The sequence below is a fragment of the Haemorhous mexicanus genome, chromosome 13 (assembly GCF_027477595.1).
Source record: "Haemorhous mexicanus isolate bHaeMex1 chromosome 13, bHaeMex1.pri, whole genome shotgun sequence".
Taxonomy (NCBI): domain Eukaryota; kingdom Metazoa; phylum Chordata; class Aves; order Passeriformes; family Fringillidae; genus Haemorhous; species Haemorhous mexicanus.
Genome location: NC_082353.1, coordinates 17,795,163 through 17,822,485, shown reverse-complemented (window position 1 = coordinate 17,822,485; position 27,323 = coordinate 17,795,163). Strand labels below are relative to the sequence as shown.

At 40.9% G+C, this 27,323-nt stretch overlaps 1 protein-coding gene across 11 annotated transcripts in view; it reads left to right on the top strand.

Annotated features, from left to right (window-relative positions):
- Window positions 1-27,056, top strand: part of LOC132333466 (uncharacterized) — a 43,925-nt gene extending 16,869 nt beyond the window's left edge. For 6 of the 11 annotated variants that reach the window (XR_009488172.1, XR_009488169.1, XR_009488170.1 and 3 more), the window contains 10 exons: window positions 1,616-1,765; window positions 2,534-2,808; window positions 6,252-6,327; window positions 6,975-7,050; window positions 7,562-7,832; window positions 11,966-12,076; window positions 13,148-13,212; window positions 15,834-15,960; window positions 16,991-17,120; window positions 19,649-27,056. Coding sequence is in view for 1 of the 11 variants with exons in the window: in XM_059858604.1 (XP_059714587.1) it covers window positions 1,627-1,765; window positions 2,534-2,808; window positions 6,252-6,327; window positions 6,975-7,050; window positions 10,613-10,709 (663 nt within the window). In the remaining 10 variants the exon portion in view is untranslated. Of the gene's footprint in view, window positions 1-1,615; window positions 1,766-2,533; window positions 2,809-6,251; window positions 6,328-6,942; window positions 7,051-7,561; window positions 7,833-10,612; window positions 10,758-11,965; window positions 12,077-13,147; window positions 13,213-13,386; window positions 15,609-15,833; window positions 15,961-16,990; window positions 17,121-19,648 lie in introns of those variants that run through there. The other 5 variants (XR_009488167.1, XR_009488166.1, XR_009488171.1 and 2 more) reach the window with 5 other exon arrangements.
- The last annotated feature ends 267 nt before the right edge of the window (window positions 27,057-27,323 follow it).

The window sequence follows — 27,323 nt, the reverse complement described above, 5'->3', positions numbered from 1 at the left end:
AACAAACATTTATCTTCCAAAGACTCCATTCATTAAGAGCTGCCATTGAATCCAAGATTGAACCTATTGTTATTAATCCTAAATGAATTCAAGTTTGTATACCATGAACAAAGCTGCTCACCATCTGATAATCCAAATTTGCTCAGGAAGAAAGAATGAGCAAATGTTAGAAGCAGCAGGTGAAATCATAGCACAGTTATTAAGCCTTCTTTCAGGGGAAGCACAGGATAGATTAAATTGTTATGTTAGGCCATGTTGTGAGTCCACGTCAATTTTGTCTGAGATCTTATCTTAGCTCAGAACTGTTTCCTCCTAAATTAAACAATGTTGAAGACATGAGAAGCATATTGACCCAAAGATTCAAAACTTTGGATTCAGCAGACTTCTGATCTTTTGTCTGCAGAGTATCAAGTTGTAAAGCTGTGGAATATTAAATAATCATGATTATCTTCAACTTGCCCAAGTTAATTTGTCATGCTGGGACACTGGCACAGATTTTCCTTGCTTTCCTTGTTTTTTTTTTTTTTACAGAACCAGGCATTGATTTTGCTGCTAGCTGGCATCATTTGCCACTGACCTTATAGACCGTGGTCCTATCCTAATATTAAGTCTCATGCACCAACTGTGGGCTGTAATTCCATCCCTGGTGCTCTTCACCTCTCTTTTGCAAACACCATTGTCCAATAAAGCAGCAAAGAAAAATCTTACAATCAAAACAACTGAATTATGCTGGCACTTCGATCAGCTGTTATCAGGCACAGGCAGTTCTTGAGATTCAGAAATGCAGTGTAATTCACCTGGGATAAGAAATCAAATTTAAAAATGAGCTGAACAGACATTTTTAGGAATACGTAAATTTCTAAATAAACCAGCTTTTTAATTCCACCTTTTCTATATTAGAACAAATCAATAATGTCTGCACTCAGAGATGAGTTTCAACTGTCATAATTAAATATCATCCTGCTTCTTGCAGCACAGCCAAATAAGGACTTTTACTCTTGAGACAAGAGTTTCCTCAAGTAGGGACAACTCACTTATTACAGCAATGATTTAAGATCCACATGGTTCCATCATGTTTTAGAAAACAAATCTCTACCAAAACACACAGCACGATTCATCCCTGGCGTCAGAGCGCTGAAGAGATGGAGTAATAGAAGAAATAATATATTTGGAATGCTTTTTAAAAACAAACATAATGATGATACATTAAATAATGTGATCTACCCAGCCGGACTTCTAATTATCTACATGCAAACCTCATGTTCATTCATCACTTCATTCTCTTCAGCTGTAATATTGGTTTTTGGTAGACACTAACACAGAGCTATAAGTTTGAATGGGAAGGGAAGCAAGGACGATGCAAGGCTGTGTATTAGCTTAGACAAGTAGGATGTCATTGCCAGCCTGAATTTGTTGATGAAACCAGGCATTAAGCAAGCAAATCTTCAGCCACTGAAGCATGAGTTTACTGACTTTAAGTAATGACATCCAGGAGGTGACACAGTGGATTTACACCAGCAAGTACCTATGGCCACTTAGCCCTGACAAAATAACAAGTCAAAATGGAGATTCACCTCTCCCCTGAAAAGAAGGATTTTGTTTTTCCTTATTCTAGTCTCATTTCAAATGTTCAAGAATCTGGCTTTGATCTTCTTTGAGAATGGGGAAGGACTTTTGTCTCTGAAGAATGGAGCTCATGGAGTCACTTGGTCAATTCCCATTGGCACCCAGCAAAGACCATGGAGATGTTCAATGGTACAAAAAGGTATCAGCTCTCAATCTGGGGGCTGAGCGTGGGGCTGGGCCTTTCTGGGGGCTGAGGTTTGTGCCCATTTGTACCAGATATTGGTGATTTATAGTGGTTTCACCTAAATCCCTGGAAATTGCAGGTCCACATGCACGTGGTGACTTCATGTGCTGAAAACACAAGTGTGACCAGGAGCCACCATAGTTCTTTGTCCCAGCTAAACTATTTAGCTCCCCTTCTGCAATGTTTTCTTTCCATACATCCTAATTCTCCCATCCCTTTCCCCTAATAACAACATAAATGAGTACTCCACAGGTGTAATTACGGTAATAGTTCTTGTACTGCAAATCCTGGAAGCCTGTAACCTGTAATTCACTTTTTCTGATAGTCTCCTATTCCAACACTAGACATGTTATTTTAAAATGTCTAGGACCTGAAAGCTAAATTTATAGTGATAGATAATAGTAATGGAAACCAAGCATCCTCTTTAGTTCAGACTTTAGAGCTGTGCTGTATCTCTTGGCCAATTGTTGCCTTGTTCACCTAGAAATATCATATCCACCTCTCCCACAGTGATTCAAACATCAGAGTTAAACAGAAGGAAGCAAAATACATCTCAATTTGTTTATTTTAAAGAATAAACCTATAAAAACTCAAGACATACCAACACTCCATGCCTTTTTTTGAATTATTTGAATTATTCCACGGCAAATCCTGGGGCAATTATTGCTTCTCCACAGTGAATCTGCCATATTTCTGATAACACGAGCTCCCCTTCTTTTCTAGGGATGAACCATCACAAGACAGTGATTGGAAAGTGTGGGGACCAAGCACTCAGGGAGGTGGCTGATGCAGCTGGTTCCCTGGCCCTGGGCTGTGGCTCAGCTCTTGGTGATGGCACAAGCACCAGAGGCCAGAGGTGGGGACTGTTTCTGTCTTGGCTACTCCTCGTCAGGGCTTTGAGCTGCACGAAGAACCAAGGAAACACGAGTGCACCACCAGGGATTTGCACCTCTCTACACCTGAAGCACAGCATGAAGTTCCACCCTTTGCTTCTGCAGGTAGGAGCTCAATCTAATTTACAGACTTAGTTTTAGTTTAGAAGGAAGGCAATAATCCTAAAATAACTCATGCAAAGGGTCACCCTCTTCTAGAACTGACATTGTTTCATCATTTTCTCTCCATTTTCTGGGTGAAGCAGGCAGCATGAGGAGGGAATGCTGGCACATACCCCACTTGATAGCTGAGAAGAACAAACTGACAAATATTTTTAATATGCTGCAGCTTATCAACATCCCAGTGAATAAAGGGCAAATGAGATTTTACTGGTTATTCATAGATCTACATGGAGATGCTGATAATCTGCCATTTAGTCCAGAGACTGGACAGAAATAAATCACCAGATAAAATACAATATTCCTAGTGAAATCCTTTATGGAATGTGTTCTTGCCCCAAACCCCTCCTGGAATAGGCACAGCAATGCTCCCTGAGACCTGGCAGCCCTTCTAAGTGAGCATATGGTCTGCTCAGCTCTCTCAGTGCTGGTGCACGGTGAGTAAACACGCTGAACTGTCAGAGCAAACAGGGGGCTCTTTAATAGCACGAAATTCTGAGCCTGCTTCAAACTCCATCACTACTCCAGAAATGGATTTCCCTTCTCTGCTGGAGCATGCACTGTTTGCAGGGGGGGGAAGGAAAAAAAGTGAGAGAGTCTCCTTAGATGGTGTCTGTGACTACCTCCCATAAAGCTGGTAATGCTGTGGAAAGGTCTTGGTGTGTCAAAAGTTGCATTTTCTGGTGATGCTACATTGCCTTCTCCATTCTTTTGAGATGTCCCCTGATGCATTATAACTTGCTCAGTCATTGGGAGAGAAAGAGAGGCCTGAAGGTAAAAATCCCAGTGTTAATCAAGGCTGGCAAAGGGCAGAACATTAGCTGCAGTAATTGTTTTTCTGAGGGAGCCAACAAAGCCGGGCTCGTCGGCGCTAGCAAACAGATCCGGTCCTGCCTCTGTGCTCCTCACACTGGCAGAACATTGCCCTGAAATCACTGGAGCAGGGATCGGGCCAGGAATGAGCAGCTAAGTTGCAAAGCAAATTAATTCCTGCCAAAAAAGTTCAGCTATGCTCAGAAGTATGTAAAGTGTCTGATTTGAGAAGTGTCAAGTAGCATTTGTGACCAATTATCCAAGATGAAGGGGGCAGAGCTATGTTTACATGTACTAATCTTCAGCCAAAGTTTGAAAACTCTAATTCATGGACACGCATCAAATTTCCTTTCCAGGCTTGGCATTTGCCTGTACGCACGCATGCACATTGCTCGGGGATGACAGGAAAACATGATTATGACTTGCAAATAATACAAATAAAAAAAAAAAAAAACAAAGCTAGAAGAGCTGCCATGCAGCAGCAGCGTGGTAATTAAACCTGTGCTGTGATATGCAAAAAGAATCATGGACCACTGTATGAGTAAAATAGCTTTATCAGCTGTGCTGAAATATGATGTGTGGTGTGTCTGTATAGTTATTTTTCCACAACCTGTGAAGCCCTGGGAAATGATCTACACAAAAGAACAAGAAGTAAAAGCTGCCTCTGCCATCTTCTGTTTAATTAACATAGGTATACCAATTTAATGCAATTAATCAAGATAGGAGGGATTAAACAGTAACTCAGCTGACAATGACAGAGTTAGCATTGCTGTGGCACGAGAAGGGCTGCAAAATGAGAGTGGTGACTGGGAGCACTGTGAGGAGGAACAAGCTGGCTGCAGTTTTGGGAGGTTTATGCAGATGTATTGAAATTTAGGGGCAGCTGATTTTTCATGTGGCCAAGTGTTTATCTGCCCCTGCCCTTTCCTTTACCCTCTCAGACCTTCCAGGGTAATCCCCAGAGTGGCAACAACTTTTAAAGCGATTCTTCTTTCTTCTAACAGATTCCTGATGCTAAAGGTCTGACCTTAAAATGAGCAGTGCATAGGGCAAGAGTGGGTACTGCAGTGAGCTTCTGGCCTTCAACCCTTCCAAATACAGCTATTTTGGTAACCAGAACACTATATTCACCATGGGTGAGGGAACAGAGCCTTTCAGTGGAGGGCTTCTCAGCACATTAACTCTGTCAGTGCTGGATTCTGGGTCCCTGTGCAAGTTTGCCTGTGCCTATTTAAGACCATAAATGCAGATTTGCAGAAGTCTGCAGCATTCTGTAACTTCATGGTTGTGCTTTAGTGCCCGATGCACCCAAAAACTCGACTGAGTCCTGTGGATTTCCATGTGGATCTGGGAAGGACTGTAATCGCATGCAGCTGAGAGTAGCTCAGACTTGGATTTCTTGTTGGCAGGAGAGGCACAGCCTGGTTTGCTACAATGCAACTGTCCTCATTAATGTTCCTCAAGCCCTGATGGACTGGGACCGCCATGGTTGGGTCAGAAGATGGCTGAGTTTTCCAGGCTCATTCTCTTGTCTTCAGAATGTTAAATTGGGTGATAATGAGTAGTAACTGTGTCCTTTTTTATGGTGAAGTTGACACTTGCCTTCTAGTAAACAGACACAGAGATGACCCTCCTCATTTCGCACAGGTCACCAAACAGCCCTGGAATGGTAGGGGTTATTGGCCATTTACCAAACTCTGTTTGACTTGGGTTCATGGGTGAGAGATGAAAGGCTCTATATTGCATTACCAATCCCTGGGGCCAGCCAGTCTCCCTAAAGAAGCATTTCATTTAGCAAGGCAACTGCTGGCCCATGGGAATCTGAGACTTGGGAAAAAGAGGACACAGTTTCAATTGCAAATGTTTCCTCAGGGCAGATGTCTTAAAGCCACACAGAAACTCACTGCTTCAGTGTCACAATAGTTGCTCCAGGACACTTAATGACCAGCAGATTTTCCCCTTTAATTAATCTCCCCTTTTTCCCAAGAAAACATCCGTTGGGTTCCTTGTGGTGTTTCTGCCTCTGCCCTGCTGTTTTGTCCATCTCCCTGGGGCAAGACCATTGCAGCAGTTGTGAACTGTTACCTTTTCCAAGGGCTTCAAAATTGAAACAGATGAAGCAAGGAGCCCTGGTAACACACTTAGAGATTTTGGGCTCTTGGGAGGAGAAATGAGTACTCCAGAAGTGTCCAAATATTTTCCTTACCCTAGAGCAAAGATGCTGACTGATTTTCTGGGTTATAGTAGAGTGGTCATTGCTATTGGGGTAGTGTAAGTGCTGCCTTTTTTACAGATAATGGAGGTAGTGATTGATGGTTACAGGAAGAAGAATATTTGATTCAGAACAAGAATTCAACCCAGGCTTGTCCTGATTTTCCTATGATCTGAAAATCCAGTGTTCCAAATTCATTAATTCTCTTTCTGTTTTCCCCCTTACTGTTTGTGATGTGAGTCATGAGACATTCAGAAGTTGCATTTGTTGTTTGATAGTTTTACATCACGGTTGTAATAGTGCATCTGCCAAGTCAGCAGGTTCTTTTCTGTGTTTGTTTATTTGTTTACCACTCCATTTCCAGCAAGTTCTTGTTACCCAATTCCTGCTGACAGCAGAGGAAGAGGCACAAGTCAGCTCAGAAAATGAACGACTAGAAGGTAAGTGAAAAGAATAGTAAACACAGGCCATTCATGTAACAGGATCCAATTCATTTTTATGCCAGGGAGATTTTTTAAATGGGACTTCTCCCAGTGGAGAGCTCACAATGCTCAAGGCCCGTTTCACTAAAAAGACAATACATAATTATTCTGGGCTTATTATTATTTTTTTATCACTCTTTTTCCAGTTGCAGGGAGTGAGGGCAGAGATGAGATCAGGACCCAGTTTATTGTGCAGCACAGGGGGCTGCAGGACCCTGTGGAGGCAGGTAAATGCAGCCAGGCTGAAGGTTCAGGACACAGGTCTGAGATGGGAGAATCCACCAACAGCAAAAATGGGGACTCAGCCTCCTGAGCTCCTCAGTCCTGGCTCCTGCTGCTTGTTGCTTTCGGCATCTTTTCCTTTCACACTTATTTTGAATCACCGAAATGATGAATTGAAAAAATGTCATGTCATTTGAAGCACTCATTTATAGGAAAAAGATTATCTGTTCTCTCAGGATAGTGGAAACTGAGTATGATGAGCTCATCTGGAGAAAATGTATGTTGGGTGTGACAGAGAAACTTGTGTTTTACACCGCAGTGACATCTTAATTTCTGGTTTTGGTATGACAGTGATACTGAACCATCCTGGTTCCTGCTTTCAGGCTGGGCTCACAAGTTGGACTTGGAAGAAGAAACTTCCATGCAGAGATGTGACTGCAGTGTGAATACTGTGCCAGGGTAAGAGAAATTTTGTTCAGTTTGGGGTGTATACAATATGTAAAGTCCATACAAAGTCTGTTGTTCATCCCAGCCTAGTTAAACTGCATTTGACCACTACTTGTTCAACCCAGTGAAGTGTACCTGGGTACCACAGCAACACCTGCTCTATTTGTATATTAAGATTATTTTGCCAGGTCAGCCCTTTAGGATTTAGCATTTAATTCATAAAGGATTCTATAACACATGCCCAATTGTGCTCTCTCTCTATTTCCTGATGATTTGGGTGATTTTCTCTAGCCAATTTATATTTTAATTAGTTGTAACATTTCTTTACTTTGTAATTTGAACAACTGAGACTTAAAAAAAAAAAAAGTTAAAAAATAACTCTCAAAGTCTGAATGGATAGTCATTATAATTTTCTGTTGGGTACTTGCAGGTCCTGGGTTACCTTAGGTGACATTTTCATGTGGACTGCTCTGTGTTAGTTCTGCTCAGACAGAAGGCAGTGACAGTGGATCATGTCTTATAGGTTTCTTTACAGATGAAACCTGGAGTGTCCTAAAATCCAGCAACCACTCAATACCAGCAACTTCCACACCCCTCTGTGCTCCTACAATTGCTTTGAACCAGTTTATTTATTCATTTGGGCTTTAAGCACTCAGATGCATTCCTTCTTGCTGCAGCAGCAGGGGTACAGGAAGGGGTGTTTGAAACCATGCAGTCAATTCCACCCTGGATTTCAGGAGGAGTTATTCTTGTCTCAGAGATGACGCATTCAAATATCCCTCTATGGATTCCAGGTGAGTTAGTCACATTTAGATGCTTCCAAGTAATACACAGAAAGGTGGTGAGAAAATGATGAGTCTCTGCCTAGTCACAAAAAGAAAAAAGCTCAGGAAAGTAGATCTGAGCAAATTATATGTACTAGCCCTCAAAATATTCTAAAAAGACCTGGGGCCAAAGGGCTTTTGCCTTAAAAACAGTAAGGATGCACAGTATTTACTTAACTGACTGACCCATCAGCTGCTCTCTGTCCCCAGAAACAGTTCAGGAAATAACTGGAAGTATCTGAAGACATAAAAAGGATAATTAAGTTTCATTGTGGAAATAAGAGGGTAATCTGTCCAGACAAATCTAGGACCTAGTACTGAAAGCTGTAGTATCTGAATATAAAAATGAGTAATTTTGAAAAAAGATGTCTATCAGGACTGTAAATTCAGAGAGTAAAAAAGTAGCTTTGCTTAATAGACCATCTCTCTCTCCATCTCCCTCTAACTCATTTTCTTATTCTCTTTCTTCCTTCTGTGTTATTGCAAAAAAAAAAAAAAAGTGTGCAAAATCTGATATAGAGAATGCTTTAGCTTCATTTCCATCTTCTATTCTCAAAATGTTTTGTTCCACTGGGAAGATTTCCCCTGGGAGATAACCTCAGCCAGGGCTGCACGAGGCTTGTGGGGTGACTGATTTGCAAGGGAGCAGCTGCATTTTGTGGTGACTCTGAGGCAGCCACATCCTCACTCTTCTGAGGCTCTTAAAGATATTTGTGAGCAGGCATGAGGAATCACCTGGGACTCAGAGCAGACCACAAGTGCTTAGGACAGTGTTTTCTCTGCACCTTTTCTTGCTGAGCAGAACTGCAGCACCATAAAGAAGTGTGAGTTTTGCCTCATTCTTAGGTCCTGTGAGTTATGAAAGCCCACTCCAGATGTAATGAATGTATAGATCATTTTGACCAGATCATAATCTATTAGTAAATAATGCTCTCTGAAAATGTATAGGTGAAATAAAGAACTTCTTGCTACTATTGCTGTATTGGTATCAAGGATTACTGTGGAGGCCAACATGATCCTCAGGCTTTGTGCTACTGACACTTAAATACAATGCAGAATTAACTACAGGGTTTGGTTAGTAAATTCCCTTCTGGATTAGGATATTCAGGGCTTACACTGCTCTAAACAGAACCCAAAACTATACAAGGTTTACCTGTGCCTTGGCTTCAGCTCACTGACACCCTCACTCATATTTACAGAATTTTTCCATTAGATTCCTAATTTTGATGGGGATATTAACTAGCAAATCACACAATACTTTTCAGAATGAGTAGATAGAGAAAACTCCTATAGTACCTATGACTTTTCTTTGCTATCCCTGGAGGAAGCCCAAGGGTACCAGACTAAGACCTAAGGCAAATTGTCAGCACAGTCTATAGGCCATGGGAAGGTTAGGTTTAAAGAAGATGTCACTTTGGGGACATCTGTGTGACACATGCTGCAGTGTCCAGACATTGGAGACTATGTTTTTGCTCTAAATCTAGAGAGGAAGTCAATAGGAAAAATAAAAAGGGAAAGAAGCACAGGGGAATAAAAGTACTTTTGAAAGAGAAGAAATCTACATTTCAATGAAAATCCTTTCAAGGCATTTCAAATAAGAGTCTGAGAGAAATAATTACAAAGTTTGGAGAGAAAGAACGTTAGCTTTGATATCTTTTTCTTCTATGAAGCAATTAAAATAAGCAATTTTTCAAATACTAAGCAGAAAATTACTAATGGCTGAACCCAAAAGCTTTCATTTCCTTCTTGGGGCCTTTATTCTTCTAAAAAAAGACAAAAAAAAAGTGAAGGTGGTTTTCCAGATAGATTAATGCATAAAGCAGTCGCTAGTTGGATGTCATAAAAACTACAGCAGCATAGAATAGCTGAGATTAAGAGCTAGATTTAAATCATGCAACAGTCCAGTTAATATCAATGTCTAATTAAGAAATGCATAAGAAGTCTGTAATGTTGATTTGATGGAGAAAAACTCTAATAGGGTTTCTTTTGGAATTTTCCATTTCAATTGCTGTGTAGACTTTTAATGGATGTCCTATCCAGTCTTTGGTATTAGCAGGAATCATCCTCAAATTAAAACCAAGGCCTGAAATGGAACACAGGTAGACAAATTAGCTGGTCTGGGAAGCAGCCTGGCTAAAATGACAATGTGAGTTGAAGCTGAAATTTGAGTACAAATAAAAGAGAGCAAACGTCTCAAATCTGGCGTGGAAACCCTCTCTGCTTCTCATTTGAAACAATCTCAAACCCTGTAATTTGAAACAATGCCATGGTAACCCATTTCCCCACCTCCCTGAGCCTGCAGAAATCCCTGACAATTCATACTTAGACACCTAGACCACTCAGCATTATTAATTAGTCTTTTTTATTTAAAAGGCTTTCCATAGTTATGCATATTAGTAGTGTGTAGAGGTGGGTTCTTCTCTGCTTGTGATGGGATTTGGAGCACGCAGGTCCCTGTCACCACCAACGAGCACCATTAATCTCCCACTCCTCTCTGGGTAACTAAATGTCTCAAACCCCTGGAGCAAAACTAAGCCTCTTCTGGGTCCCATGGATCATCCAAGACATTTGGTCTCTAGATATGAGAGGGGAACTGGTTTTGAGCACATGACTAATGTCCTGAAGTTGCTAAAAGAGGAGCAGTGCAACTCTTGGTATGCACAAATCCATTTAGCAAAGAGGGGGAAAGTACAGTGCTGGGTTAGAGCAGCACTGTAATTGTTATCACCACTCTGTTGTTGATCCAACAGATCCAGAGGGAATGATCTCAAGGATCCAGGAAGATGGCACACTCAGAAGAACCCCTCTGACCAATGCATGCTGGGGAATAACTTTAAAGTTCATTAGAACACATTAAAATATAATACATTGTCCATGGCAAAGCAAGGCACATGATTCCATCTGTCTACGTGTCTCCTTCCAGTGCTAAATCCATCCAGAGACCTTTCAGAATTATATCATGAAGTCTTGTCACGTCCACAAGGAGTGGAAAAGACTGGAGGTGAAAATCAGAGCAACAGTGAAATTTTGGCACTTTTATTTTTGGGTCATTGCCTGAAATGTCACGGTCCAAATTCATGCCTGACATTGCTCACTGACCCATGAGGATCAAATATGTCATATTAAAGAGTGATACCACGGCCCTGGGGCATGTCCCAAGGACTTTTCTCCTTGAGATGGGAACAAGGATGCTCTCAGTGAGGCATCTGCCTTCTCAATGGTACAGAAGGTCTGATGTGGGTACACTCAGGCCATCAGAGGAGTCTGGGTTTTTTACCCTGCTCTTGACTGTAAGGCTGGGAGGTGCCATGGGTTGGGATGATGCTAGATGATTTTTAGGGGAAGTTCCAACACGGTGCTTTGTCTGTGACCTTTATTAGATTTATGCAATACTTAGGGAAAAAACAAGAGTATGAAGCAGGCTGTCCTTTGCAAACACACACAACAGAAAAAAACCCAAATCTTAACTTGTCCAACACACTTGAGAGCCACAAATTCTGTTACAGTTTTGTTAAATGAGAGGAATATTCCTCCCCTCCTCTATAAAACCATCCTTTTAGACATTACTGCAGTCATGACCTCACTGCAGTTCCTGGATTCCTTTTGAAAAGATTAAAATGAACTAATACACAAATGATCTCATCACAGCATAAAGGACATCTTACACAGGGGGGAAAAACTAATCAGGAGAACTTCAGTGCTGCATTTGTAGTAGCAGTAGAAAAAGAATTGTAACACCACTGTGAAAAACCAAACTAAAGGTTCAATGCCAGAGAGGCATTTTTCCATCTTATGAACCATTTGGATTTGTCCTACCTCATCCTGCCTGTCACACCTGTTATCCTCTTAGCTATCTCCACATCTATCATCTTTCCCTTTTTCCTGCCTTTATCTACAATTTCCTTTGTCTAATCTGTGCCCTTCCCTCCTGTTTTAATATTCCTGGTAACTTTGAATTGCAGGCAACACTATTCTCAGCTACACCCAAAATGCATTTTGCAGAGTAAATTCATACAATCACCTTCACAAAAGTATTCACACATACTTCATCTGTAGTTTATGTCATTCTGCATTAAGAACACCTTTTCTATGTTTTCATACAGTTCTGAGCCCAAGAGGTCATGGATGGTGAGAGCTCTCCTCTGCTTTGGAGCTGTTCTATCTTCTAAGAGAAATCAGGAAGATGAGTTGGGAGAGATGCTTTACTTTCTTTGGTAGGACAATCTATAAATTAACATTTATGTAAGTGAGACTCTCACCACATTTTTAATGTTGTATCACATTTCGAGGCTGGAAAATAGAATGTCTTGGAACTAGGTGATCTTGAAGGTCTTTTTCAACCCAGGCTTTCCTATGATTCCATGATCTTCAGAACAAGATGAATATAGTGTTACTAATGCAACCTTATCTCTGGTGCCCATAGGTGCTCCTCAGCTCTGCCTTGAGGTGACACCGTTAAGCAAGAGGTGACAAACCAGTTTCCTTTCCCAAGGAAATGTCACCTAACTGCCCAGGTGACTGTTTTGGTGGGGGTTGCACCCTGATTTTCAAGGAGAGATGTGCTGATGTGGCCCCTTCCCACCCTGGCAGGAGGAGCTGAAGCTGCTCATTCACAGCTGTGACATCTCTCAGGCAGGAAGAAAGGCAGAAGGCATCAGGCTGTAGGGAGAGATCAGGGCAGCCACCTTTAGACTGCCAAAGAAACCTACAGAACTCATCCAGAGGAGATGAGCTCCCAGGGCTGGACCATGCTGGTACAAAGGATGGTGGTACCTTTCTATCCACCCAAAAAGATTTGCTACTCCTAAATGGGGTAGCAACATTGGGGTACATCCCAATGGGATGTACCATTGGGTACATCCAACCCCAAATGCTCTGCAGGTGATAGACCTGCTTCAGTGAGGAGAGCCCTGAGCAGAGATGAGTGTTGTAGGATATGTGCTGCAGCATTGGGAAAGCCCAAACAGCCCATGGAGCAGTGCAGATCATCCGTCACCAACAAGAAAATAGCACGTGAAAAGCTGTTGTAATTCCTGTCTAACTGGAGACACAGACTTCCCAAGGCTTGGAGGACTTGGAGAACTCAGGACCCTCAGTGAGATCTCTCCCCAAAGGCTGCAGATTTACCAGGTCAGCTCAGTCCAGGCCAAAGTTGCCAGGAAAGGTCCTTGGCCGTGCTCCAAGTTCAGTGCTCTATTGATTGGAGAGGTATTTATTGTAGGTCAGGGTCTTGAGCCAAGACAGCTGAAGCTGCAAGGACTAAATTGTCTATTCCCTACCCACAGATAAAACAAATGGCCAGTTTTAGCCTAATCATCACTTCTGCCTGAGGAAAGAGGAGCTCTTTGAGGTAAGTTCCCTTGGATATAATTCTTCCTTTCTAGGTTATAGAAGGGCTGCAGCTAATACATATCCTGAGTCATAATGTGGATTTGCGCCTTTCCTGTTAAATATAGCTGGTTTATGTCCAAAGGATCCCTTCTCTCCCTAATGCTCACTCATATTGTTACAACTTCTACATTAGTTGCAGGTGTGAAATGCCAACTGATCCACACTTCTGGTGCTGTCAGCAGGGGAGTAATGTGAGTCAAAGGCCTGCTTCTCAGAGGGGAGGTCACCCGGATCTCCATTTGCACATCTGCTTTGCTAAACACAAAACTCTGGTGGTTTGAAAAGCTCCAACGTGCACAAAGTGGGGTGTGATCACATGTACAGAAGGAACTTGTGCCTGTCATTGAGTATGCAGGACACAGAATTTTCCCTCTGTACAAAATTCATCCTGCATTACAACAGGTGATGTTTTACTTGTCGGTTCTATATTGATAAGGAAAAAAACCACACTTCTCTGCATTGCATGAGCAGACAGGATACCAAGAGGTTTAAAAAGAGCCCCACACATTAAGCAGCTTCAGAAAGATGCTAATATTCATCATGTCCCTGCTTGGAGTGTGCAGACATGAAGATCAGGAAAAGTGCCTGATCAGAGCTCTGGAGGGACCGTGCTGCTGGAGTCTGCCTTGCACGGAGGCATCCTGGTTTGGCTCTGAGGGCTTCCAGAGGAGCTTTCAAACGTTTCTATTTCCTGCTGTTAGTGGATTTTTTTCATACCTTGGAATAAGTCTTCCCATGGTAATGTGTTTGCAGTTGATGCTGAGATAATAGTTCTTGCTCGGGGGACCTCTAATACACAGTATTTTATGCTTTCTGCATTTTATGTGAGATCAAAAACTCCTCTTATGTATACATACATGCCCAATTCTTTCTTGATTCCTGCTAGAATCTAGAATCTAGAATATCCCTCAGTATCTGCCATAAGGATGCCCACAAGTAATCTATACAGAATTTTTTTTGGTCTGAATATGTTTGGCCTTTTAATGTCATATTTATGACGTCGTGATTCTGGTTACTCTGCACTTACAGGACATTTTAAACACATGCATTCAAGGATCATTCCTCACTATGCATTGCATTTTTTCCTCTCTCAGCTGGCAATTTCCAAATTTTTGGGGATAGTGAAACCAATACTGACCTTTTTATCCAAAATGAGAAAACAGAGACTTGGTCATCATCTGTATGCTGATGTTCCATGGATGCAACATCATGTTCCATGGAATTTAGACCTTGTATCCTCACAGTAACTTAGCCAGAATTAAAGAAAAGTGATTTCTAAAGCCCAAAGCATACTGGGGAGAGCCATGAGCTGAAGACATAGGTCAGAGCATGTTTCATGAGCACCTGAAATTCCAGCCCTGAGCCTCTGCTGCTCATAATGTACATCTCCTTAAGGGGGCTGTTGAAAATCATTTCCACGAGAATCAGAAGAAAATAATTTTCACAAGAATTACTTTTAATACTGAGGAATGAGAGCACTTGCATTTTAAAGAGAAGTTTGATTCTGGAAAAGAGTCTCTGTTGGTGAGTTAGAGGAGCTGTGCTGTAGAAGACAGAGTGGCTGTTTGGCTCTTCATGGAAGGCTCTGTTGAATTCAGGCCTTTCCCCTGAAATTCACACCAGAAATTTAGAAATTTCATCTTTGATCAGAACAGTAATAGGAATGACATTGGTTTCCCTGGGCTGTACATTATAGACATGACAGAACCATGAAAAGAAATGGAGAAAGGGGTACTCATTTTCCTGGAATGAAATACAAGCTTGGAAAATATTTGAGTATAATATGCTGAAAGTTTAAAGAAACATTTTTAAAGAGACATTTTCCAAGAGCATGCCTGTTAGTTTTATCCTAATTTTTGCCATGTATAATTCTGAGAAACACAGACAACTCATAAGATTTTTTAGTTTCTGTTGAGAATTGTCTTTTCCAAGATAATTCTGTACACTATTACTTCAGCCCACTGGGTATCATGTAGGGAAGGTGCAAGATTATGCACATGAATATTTCTGTCTACCACTTAGGCGTGCTGAGACAATATCAGCTTATACTTGCTCCTGTCATTGGTCCTTATTCCGTGGAGGATATTCTTAATTACCAGCAAGACAATTTGGTAATATCATGTAAAGTGTAACAGCATAATTTCTGTGATGATTTACACCTGCTAAGGATCTGAATACTGAATTTTAAAACATAGTTTAAGTTCAGAGGAAAGAGTATTTTTTCTACAAGACACTATTTCTACTTTTAATAGAAAAAATATAATTTATTTAATTTATTGGCACTTTTCTTCTAAATGAAATGGAGCTTTTGAACATGAAGATACCATTTTTACACATTTTCTCTGCCCTGAAAAATTTAGAGCACACTTCTGTACTGGATTAAATCAACTTGAGTCTAAATGCCTAAACACTATTTTTGACAACTGTGCATGAGGGACGTGCCTGTACAGGGATTCTAAAGAATAAAAAACCTAAAAATATCTCAGTTGCAAAGAAAATTCCCTGTATTCCTTCTTACACTTTGTAATAGTGGCTATATATATATATATATTTTTTTTTTTTTTTTTTTAACCCTCACAGGTTTATCTCTAATTCTGTTGGAAATGATTGAAATTATTCCATTGACTTCAGCAAAATCTCTTTCCTGCTGGATTAAAGGCAATATTTGTGCATCAGATTTGCTGGTGGTGTCCCACTAATGAAACAGGTAATTTTATAAACATGTCAGGGAGGGTAAGGGCCCAATAAAAAGATGTCAGATAGAGATGCACAAATTAGAGTCTATTTGTAATGGAAATAAAACCAGGAATTCTAACTGTGAGTCATTAATTTCTTTATAATCGCTTCCACACTTGGGGAAACTTTTCCCTAGGTTGTCTACAGAAACCCTGCAATTCTTGAGGCTTCTGATGGCACTTATGATCACAACAACATATCTCATTTCTGATAAAAATTACTTACTTTGGGAAGGATTGTTTTTTTCTCAAATTGCTTTTCTGAGTCTTTATCTGCAACTATTTTCTTATCCTCCTCCTCATTTTCTATTTCTAATATAAAAACAAGAATCCTTATCAATTTAGAAGAGCAATAAAACTCAAGAAAATTCAGGCAGAAGTGTAAAGCACAGTCTATTTTAAAGTTCCAACTCAGATAATAAGACTCTGGTTTGTGCTGCACCTCACTCATGGACTCAGTTTTCCATAGAGCATTCAGTGTTGTAATAATGCAAATCAAATACAATTTTAATAACTCCTTCCATTAATGTTTTAAGACTGCAACACTTATGAGCATGATTCTAATTGCATGATTTTGCTACAGGCAAGTTTTATAGATCTGTCTGATCTTTGGATATTTGCACCCTTTGGATTATTTTAAATAATTAATTTTTGGAAGAATTTCAGTCTCAGTAACAACAGTTGGGTTTGATAGTGGCTGTCTTGTCAGTAATTGTATGTATCTGCTTCCATGCCAGGATAAACTAGATAAATTTAGAACTCTTTGGGAGGAGGGGGCTGAGATTTATTCCATGGCAAATGTTATGGAGAGTGTTCTTAGGAGGGGAATATTTATAGACTATGTTAATACAAGGAGCAAAAGAGGTTTAAAGTGAATAAAATTTTGTCATGCAGCACAATTAGTTAATTAAATTGCAGGACTTTCTGCCAAAAGAATACCAAAAATATAATCAACTTAAAATACCATTAAACATTCTTGTTTTATGCAACTTCTTTTGCCAGTCTCTAATGCACTGCGTGATAGGAAGAAGGAAAATACCTCATGAGAAGAATTAGATTGACTTCTGACATTTTTCTGTATATCTGCTGGGAGTTTCTGCCACAGGGGCCATAGAATCATGGAATCATTAAGGTGGGAAAAGACCTCTGAGATCATCAGTTCAACCATTAACCCAACACTGCCAGGTCTAGCACTAAACCATGTTCCTAAGCACCATTTCCACACAGTTTTTGAGCACCTGCAGGTACACTGACTGCATTTCTTCTCTGGGCAGCTTGTTCCAATGCTTGACCACCCTCCCAGTGATTAAATTTTCCCTAATATCCAACATAAACCTCCCCTGGTGCAACTTGAGTCTTCTTCCTCTTGTCCTGTGGCTTGTTACCTGGGGGAGAGACTGGCCCACACCTGGCTGCAGCCTCCTGTCAGGGAGCTGTAGAGAGTGACAAGGTTCTCCCTGAGCCTCCTTTCCTCCAGGCTGAACACCCCAAGCTCCCTCAGCTGCTCCTCAGAGGAGATGGTGAGGGGCTTGCAGGACCTCTGCTGTAACCCAGCTGCTATTTTTAGGCAAGGTAAGCAGTTTGAAAGCTGGCTCCTCGCTCCAGAAACCTGTGTAAAACCTCAGGGTTCCCTGGCACTGTGCAAAATGGGATGGGGGAAACGACAGGACATGGGAAGAAGGTGAGTGGGGCAGCAAAAGTCACAAGGAAAGCATTTGCTGAGTGGCTGGTGAGGGCCCTTACCTTGGTGCTGTCCCCAGGGTTTCTCTCTAGTGGCAGGCACTTGGCTCTCCTCCTTGTACGTGCTGTTCTTCCCCTCGAGCATCACTTGAGAGCTGCAGCAGGAGGTTCCCTCCTTCAAGATGAACAGAAACACCAACACAGTCTTGCCCACTCTTGATTCCACATTTCTCCTGTAGAGAATTTGCTCCAAATTTTGCTCGTGACAAATGCCTACACAAGGCTTGGACAAACAAGCATTAAAAGTAGCAGTGGGGATTTTATTTTGGGGGTAAAAGAATAGCTATGAATCAAAAGTTGCTAACTGTACCTTGAGAGGTGATTTTTTGCCTGCAAAAAATAGCATGCTCTTCAGTGAATATGGCTTTATTCACACCAACAGTGCAGGTTTTCCTGTCTGTTTGGTGAATTCTGTGTCTGGCATCACAGAGAAGAACATCTCATCTGAAACACCTTGAGTGCATTTTCCTTGCAGGAAAAAGTTCTAACAGTCTTGCTGCAGAGTTCACACGCTGACAGAGAAACAGTGCACAGGTTATGCAAAACCCATGATAAACTTTTACTTCAACAAAAGAACTTTTAATCAATCCCTGAAGGGGCCATAGGCATATATACCTTAGAGAAATGTAAGTTTTCCATGAATGGATACTCAGAAGTATGGATAATTACAGCAGTATTTGAGAATTTCACTGCTGGATCAACTCAACATGAAGTTCTCAATTATTCTCTCCCAGAAGTCATCCCAAACAAGAACATCCTAATACACTGAATTAATGATAAAAGTGGATTGTGGCTAGGGTTTTCCATGAGAACTTTGTTCTGGAAAATGCCAAACAAGCAAAAAGGTTTGGATTGAATAACAAAGTTTTCATGAGGCTTCTCCACTGAAAAAAAGATGTTAAAGACTTTTCAAAATCATTGCAAGTGTCCCAATACTTATTGTTCTAAGTGGACATTTATTTGCTTTGAAATGTATTTTGATTTTAATTTTTAATTTATAAGTGAAAGTAAAAAAAAATGAAATATTTTGAAACTACTGAAGAAAATGGCTCGGTTATATTTTTCACTTTTTAGCAGCTTATTGGTTAGTCACAGAATTAGCCGAAAAAAAATGAAATCCTTAAATCTCCCAAAGGGCAGAAGAAAGCATTTCCCTGTCAGCTATAAAATGAGTGAAAATTATAATGACATTTTCATTTAGAACAGAGATTTACTAAAACACCCACATTTTCACAGAAGTTGCAAAGACTTGAACTCGGACACACTTTTGGTTTCTCCCCAGGTGTGATGTTTAATGATAATGTTTTTACTAGAGCTGGTCACACACCCTCTCAGATACAGAGCTGGAGGTATTCCAGCCTCTACAGGGGTAATAATCTCTGCTTCATATGCTAGCACAAGAAGGAGGGCAGGAAGCACGAGCAGGAAATTTCACAGTTTTATTTCAAACTAATGCATTTAAACAGGAAATGATAATTAAATAATTTAGAAGTGAGCTATCCAAGGATAAAGGGCCCCAGATGCCGTGAAGGGTTAAGCTTTGTCGGGCAGAGAGGGAAGGCCTGTGTAGCTTCACTGTGCTAATGGTGTGGGGAAAGAACTTCTGAGATACCTGCTCAATTTGTCAGGATTTTATCTTCTGAACTATTACCTCCAGCTTTCCCCAGAACACCCTTCCCAGCCCTTTTATCTGCGAGCTATCTTCAAGTTAACTGTCTGCCTATTGCCTTGGCTGAACCACACTAATAGTCAGCTAATTACACATGAACACTCTAATTTGCTTTGTCTTCCTCAAAAAGCTCACGCGTGTGCAGGCACGCACGCGAGTGTGCCTGCCCGTGCCGTGAAACTGCACCAGCTGGATTGGGATAAAATTTGTTCCATTTGTGTTTTGCCCCCTTTGATGCTTCCCCCCACCAGGCCACCACCAACGCTTGTCATTCCTGATTTGCAACATCACCTGTTGCTCCAACACCAGGCTCCTGTAGAGCAGAAACTGGAGCAAAGAAGAGAAATACGTGTTTGTCATTGAACTGAGCTGAGAAGAAGGAAGAGGAGAATGATAAGATCATAGCCTGCAGCACTTTGTTTATGAGAACATCCTTCCAGTGATATATGTCTGCACCAGGTGAAAGTATTGTGTCACCCCTAACATATTTTAAATGCCAGGGCTGTCATGCAAGAAGACAATGATGAACAAGTTTAAACAGAATATGGTTTTGTAGCCATGTACAGAGTTACCCTTTGAAGGTTTGCACTGGTAGTGCTTCCTAGCAAAATGTTTCCAAGCTCTGCTATATTCCCCTTCAGAACCCTTCTCACACAGAATTTAAACTAAATGGAGACATTTCTATTGCAGGCAAACTGATGGGGTTGTACATAAAGCAGTGCATTTCCTCAGGCAGGATTTTCAGGCCATTTCACACATTCTCCCCACCATACTACCCAAGTTTGTCATAACTCCTTGGATAGGAGCCCTGCTGCACTCAGCAAATAGGCAAAGAAATCTCTGTCTACACCATGCTCTGAGGAGCAGGGACTGGCCCCAGGTCGCTGTGTGGCAGAGGTTTACTCAGACTAACTCTAGCATGCTCCTGTGGACTGAATTCCCATCAGCTGCAGCAGCTCCCAGATCACATCACCTGCTTTAATTCCACCCGGAAGAATTCCGTTTGCGTGCTCCTAGGCTGCCTGGCCTGGTGGGACGGGGTAAGCAGGGTTATATTTGGGGGATTCTCTTCAAAAGTGCACCCCTGGGCCAAAGTGAAAGGCTAATGCAGAAGCACCTTTCCTCAGCAGGCAGATATGCCCAGAGCTATCATCACATGGCAGTTTTCTTCCCAGATATTTATCTGGAGCTCGACTGCACGAACACCATCCCCGCGTTCTAACGCTGTTGCACAACACCACTCCTTGGCTCAGGCTGACAGCTCAAATTGAGCCTTGGGAAAGCCAACATCCAACACACAGATTGAGAGTGGGCATGACCACATCCACCTTGGATTCAGGTGAAAGAGCTTTAGCTGTGTGTGTCACGTGGAAATGAAGGCAACCGTGACACCGCGGAGGAAGAGTAAGGTCAGAGCCACTCCATGACCCATCCATGACAGCATTAATAACTTCACAAGAGGGAGGAAAGGGAGCCTCTGATTGCCTGAAAAAACCTTCTAGGAGGTAGGATTTCTTAAATGCTTATTAAGGTCCTGTGTGGGCTTGTGTAACGCGCTCAGCATCTGCCCCTCAGTTTTCCTTTCTGTAAAATGGGCATACCTTGTTTTCCACAAGTTATTAGGAGGATTTTCCAATTAAGGTTCATCATAAATGAAAGTGTCTTGCAAGCAGTATTTAATCACCTGGCCAAAAATGGTCTCCAACTCCTTTGGGCAGAATGTGAGTTTTTATAGGGACTGGTCACAGTGTCCAGAAGGCTACGGGATCACAGGCTGCATCTTTGAGACTGAGTTTACTTCTGAATCAGTAAATGTACTAGACAAAGCAGCCATTATTTATGCATTCCTGCATACATGGCAAGGTGAAAATAATAGAATAAACATCATATACTTCATTATGATATCGGTTTACACTTCCAGGGTACACAAAAAGAGGCCATTTCATCAAGCTAATTGCCTGAAAGTAAAAGAGAGAGAACTTTAGCTATTAGTCTATTATGGGGCTTTTTTCTTAATCACAAATAGGGGCCGTGTGTCCCCAGGGGGATGTGTATTCTAATTTACAATTGAACTACAGATCAGAGCAATCAATCTTGTGCAGCACTTTTACAGTGTAATTGCTGCAACATAACAAATAAAAAAAAAAAAAAAGCAGCCTAAGTCGAGTTTCAGCTTGAGGTGGAGATATTTACCAGGCATTGGTTCGGGGTGGGAGGGAGGCAGAGAGAGGAGCGAGGCGCCAAAGCCATGAATATGCAATGAGGGCTCATTAGTGCCCCAGTGTTGCCATGACGAATGGCATTATCCCCAGACTGGTGCAGCCTAAACATGAATTTTATAACGACCCATTTATCATGACTTGTCATGGGTTTCTTTACTGTACTTTCTACTGACTCTCACACCTTCCACCATTAGCACCTCAGAATCCCTTCCTTTTGTTCTTTTATCTTATTCCATCTTAGTTTTGGCCCCGATTCTCAGGCGATAAGGAGAGGAGGGCTGCAAACGCTGGTGTTCAAGAGTTCAGAGCTTCCCAAGCTGAAGACCCACCGCCAAAATGTGTTGGTGGTCTTCAGTCCACTTACTAGTGGATAAGTGTCCTCCTTGTCACAAGTATCTGCAATCTTGTCAGTTGACTCAGCAGAAAGGTCTCGGGTTGACCGAGCATCCAGACAACTATCTTTCCACTCTGGCAGATGTGATGGATGAATCTGTTTTCTTGACCTAGGCCTGTCTCCTCCTCAGCCCACTCCATCTATGTGCACAGTGTAACAATCCACCCCTCATCCTCACGTTGAAAAAGGCGCAAAATCAGATAAATAAACAAAAACTGCTTTCTCCCCAGTTTCACTTAAATGAAAAAAAACTTCCTAGGTCTAAAACCCAACTGATAGGGAAAGCATTTACTTTCCAGGAGCAAGCAATATCAGTCAACTCTACAGGAAAACCAAATTACTGTGAAGTAATTAGTGTCTGGCTTTAGCTCATTTTTGGTCGCTGCACGTTGTCTCTGTTTTACTGCTGTCCCTTTGGCCTGCCCGATCCCACATTTAATATACCACTGCTTATAAAGAAATCCCTGTGGCTCAGAAGGCTGAATTGCCACTGCTGGGCTAGGGCCTGCTCTCTACTATATAGAGGCTTTCATTTCCCAAGTTATGAATCTGACATCCCATGGCCAAATCCATGCCAGTTTATTTCTGAGAAGTCTGTCCTCATTATTTACCCCAAATAGTTTCACTGTCAGTCTGCCCTTTTTTTTTTTTTTCTTTCCCCACTGTGAAGTGGCTGGAGTATCTGAAAGTATCAAGCCCTTCTTTGTTGGATTTTACACTTTTGCTATTACAAGAATTTGTCTTTAGGGATAGAAAAATCAAGCAACTTATTTCCAGCTATTACTCGGATAGGACTTCATGTTCTTAAACAAGTTCTGAGCTCCCATGATCTCTGAAAACAACTCTCCCGAGGTCTTACATCAGGGTAGTCCTACAGTCCTTTCATTACTCTACTGGATGTTTGAAAATATTAAAAGGCATCTAGCATCCCAGGCCAGCAATTTATAGACTCAAAGTCTGGCGCTGAGGCCCTCAAAACCTCTATTTCTTCCCCAAAATCTGCACTTTGCTATTATTGTTGCCAAGACAGAGCACGTGTTTCACCAGGAGTAGTTTGTCAAAGCAACAGTCCATTATCCAAAGATTCATGACAGGTTCCCACTCTGGTACACGAGGGAAGAGAGGCTGGATGTCAGAAAGGGAGGAGGAAGGAAAGATTCCTCTCAGAAAGGTGCATTTGGGGAATGACACACCTTGATTAATCAGGGCATAGCTGATTAGGCCAACAAATGTTGCCATTTTATTTTTTTCTTTTTTAAACCCATCTGTGCTCCTTTGGAGAATATAGGTATATAAAAATATATGTATGTGCAGTTTTTTAAAGCCCCTGACAGAATCTTCCACAAGTCTGTGACTTATGATGGAGAACTCCAGCTCCCACTACAATACAAACAATGTTCTGTTAATTATCAGGAGACAAAAGAAGAATAGAAATCACTCTTAAAGAAGCAAACCAGAAATGACATCTAATATTGGAGAAAATGTCCACTGTCTTCAACAAGGATTCGGGACACAGCAAATATTATCATTATTCCTGAGAATAAATGTTTGCCCTATGACCCAGGTGATCTGATCACCTATTGAGTGGAGAGAATGGAGAGTTGTCACAAACAATGTGGTTTAATTAAATTATTTTAATTTAGCTCCTATTAGGAGTACTAAAACTGACTGTACTCAGTCTATGAGATCAGATTGATACGTCTGATCCATTATCTGCAGTTTATGTGATGGAATGAGCAGATTCCTGTTTGAGTTGGTTGCAGGAACTCACAGGTCCAATCTGTGGAGGTTATTCCATTATTTTATACCAATACTTGCAGTTCCCTTTGAGAAACAGGCTCATCTTTATTCCACTCAGCTCATGGAGCAGAAAGACACGGAAACAAGGAATATTAAGGGACAGCCAACGGAGATGACACCGAGCTCTGTGTCACTTTAGCACCCAGGAATCACAGAATCACATCAGAGTTTTCTAGGCTGAGATCAACAACCATATGGAGGGCAGCTGCCCAGGAAAGGAAAACATTCACTATTCCTCAGTCAACCCACAAATGGCAATCATTAAAATAAAATAATTGCAATCTTTAAAATATTAAGTCCTTGGTTCTAAACTGACAGGACTCCAATTATAGGAAATGCACAAATTTCAGGAGAAAAAGGCTACTTTCATTGTCATATGAATCCAGCTTCCACTAAAGTATCAGATTTGAGATTGTTTCAGAAATTAAGAAATATAAGCAATATTTTGAGGTGGAAGAAAAATCTATAAGGTAGGACTAAGTGTTTATCCTGAATTTATGGTAATTTTTCTGACTGAGTGCTGTAGGATCAGAAATAGGCTACCAACAGATTCACATGAAAATTCTGCTTTAAATACATATATCTGCTTGTAATAAAATTCTGACCACATAGTAAAAATCTGGAAAATTATACATGCAGTAGTTTTCTACATTTACAGATAGAATTCATAAACTTAGGACAAAAAACAAACAAACAAACCTGAGAAAAACTTCAGGTGTGATTACTATTTAATGCTTTTCCATGTCCTTTCAACTGACATGTATACAGGAAAATTAAAAAACCCCGTAAACCCAGACACTATTTCTCTTTGTGAAGTGATGCTCATTTAAGGACTTGATAAAATTCTAAGCCTGAGCACAAAAGTCCTTCTGACTGAATACTGAAGTGTTTGAGGACCCAGGCAGTGCCAGGGACATATCCTTATGTGGTTGTAAGAGCTCCTGATTGTGCAAAATAAACCTGACCAGCCTTTTTTTGCTGTTTTTGTAGAGAAATTCATCCCTCCCTTTTTAGTTCTGTTTCAAATATGACCTAATATATTTTTTCTCTGTTCAAAGCTTGGCTTTAGTCATCCTAATGAACTAATGATCTTTTCCATTGGATATACTTCAGCTTTGTCCTGAAGGCTCCTCACCTTTCTCCAAGTGGAGCCAATGGCTTGCTGCTCCCCACTTTTAAACAAACAAACACAATGTCCTTCTTCCCCCCTTCCACCCCACTTTCTTTAATGACATCTTCAGTCATTAATGAGTTAATAAAAATCTCAAAGTCATCTGGGAATAGATAAGGGGGAAGAAAGAAGAGTATTGTACACATAATGACAGGCTCCCTGCTGGCCCTAAGATGTCATGGGTCAGCCATGTCAAGAATGTGTGTGCCCAATCATCTGCTGATTTTTATCAGCAAGGCCTGAAGCAGAATCTGACACGGCCAGTTTGGGAGTTACAATGAATAAACAATGACTTCTTGGATTGTTGGCTGCTGTGTGATAGAGTGAGAGGGTTTATATATACTAAAACATGATGACATTAGCAATCAATATACCAATTACTGGACAAGTTATTGGACGAAGAATGCACATGTCCTGAGCTTTGTGCACTTTGAACATGCTGCCAGCAAAGGAGACCACAGAAATAATGTTAATTAACCCATTCCAAGCTTGATATGCTAATACCTGACGATGCCTTGAAGTTTTTGAGAGCGTGAGGTAGGAAAAAGCCTTGCTCTGATATAGCTCATTAAACATTGGAAATATAAAACACAAGCCTGACAAATTTATTTTTCATCAGGACTTGAGGAAGAAAGGAATAAATTTTTTTCAGGTGAGCAGCTGAGATTCTAACAGACTTAAATTGTTCTCCATAAAATTTCACCTAAACACCCTCAGCATGCTACACAAATTTCATCACTGAGAAGTTAGAGCATATCTCCTATAGCTTGGTTAAGGAAATATCCCAACAACTCTCACCTGCCTATTCTTAAGTAAAGAAAATAAGATAAAACCCTAACACGCTTTTTTATTTCTGTGTGACTGGAAATGCATTTCTGCATCTGATCAGTCCCTTACATTCTTTAGTGTGCTCAAAATATTCAGTGTTTATGAGTTTGTCTTCTCTTATTCTGGAAGTGATTGTGAAGATAAAATGACAGTATTTTAATTGAAGCCAGAATAGAATGGGATTATATAAATCACCTAATTCCAAGTGCAATATAGAAGAGAACTAAAGTGGAGATCAACGTTGCAGACAGATCTAGATTGGAGTTCAATGGTGTCAGCTCTCCTTTAAGATGGACAAGTCCATGAACTAATGGAAAGCTCATGGGTTTTGCCCTGAGATGCATTGTTAAAATGATGTAGAAAAAAAAGACAGGTTTTATGATGCTTCTCCATCCTTTTCAGTGTAGCCTCTGAATGACAATTTTACTGCCATCTGGGAGCAGCAATGCCATGGACCCTTTGACTTTTGCTCAGGTGGGAGCAAACAAGGCAGGGTGTAAATATAAAATTTAGCTCTGCCTGCTAGGGCATCAACCAATGCAGTAGAAATTGTGCAGAAGGAGGGAGGAGAAGAGTTCAGCCATCAGAGGGGTCCTGTGTACTTGCTGTGTGTCAGGGGCTGGATAAAATCTGCAGATACATCTCTTACAGATCACTTTTGTGATGTTACTCGAAATTATAATCAGTTCTGCTCCTGCTCCTAGAGCATGAAGCACTTCTCAGAGTTGTGTTGGATGGTGATGGCAGAGGGACCAGCCCCAGACCAAAGAGGGGGGAAAATAGATGAGGCTCCATCTGGTTTTAACTGCAGTGGTTAGGAAGTGTTCATCTGGATCCTTCCAAATGGCTCTTCCCTTCCCATTGAGTGAGTTCTTGAAAAGTTTAAAAGTGAATTTGTCCAGCCTGTGTGATATGAATAACAAAATGTTTTTAGATGTAAATGTTTCATAAAATAGCAGCATTACCATACATTGCAGTGAATACAGTTAAAAAACCCAACTCAATAATCCCTCCTCTGTAATTTACAATTAACTTTTTGCCTCAAGGTAACAGCTACATTCACAAAAATAATGGTAATAGATTGACCTTGTTATAAATGGATAACAAGCTGGAAACAATATAGTTTGTCACAGAGCATTAACTGTTACTGTTGAAATTGTAAATAATGTGTATAGAACTTACAATGTAAATGGCTCCCCTTAAAAATATTAATTATGTCAATTAAACACTTGATGCATAATGGATTATTCTGAAACCTATTTAAGTCCATGTCAGACTGAGTACACCATTTTCTAAGATCCCATTCCCAGACTACTGGAAAAATCTATGGCTGTGCTTTGACTGCTCAAGGTGGACAAAGGAATATTGCCATAAATTAAAGATATGTGGCTGCCTCTTTTGTTGACATTTCTCACTGCTTTTTCTCATCAGAAGATGAGACTGTTTACAGACACAAGGCCCTTCTGAAGTGCTTTCAGGCTGCTTTGGAACTGTTGAAAAGCAACTCTCAT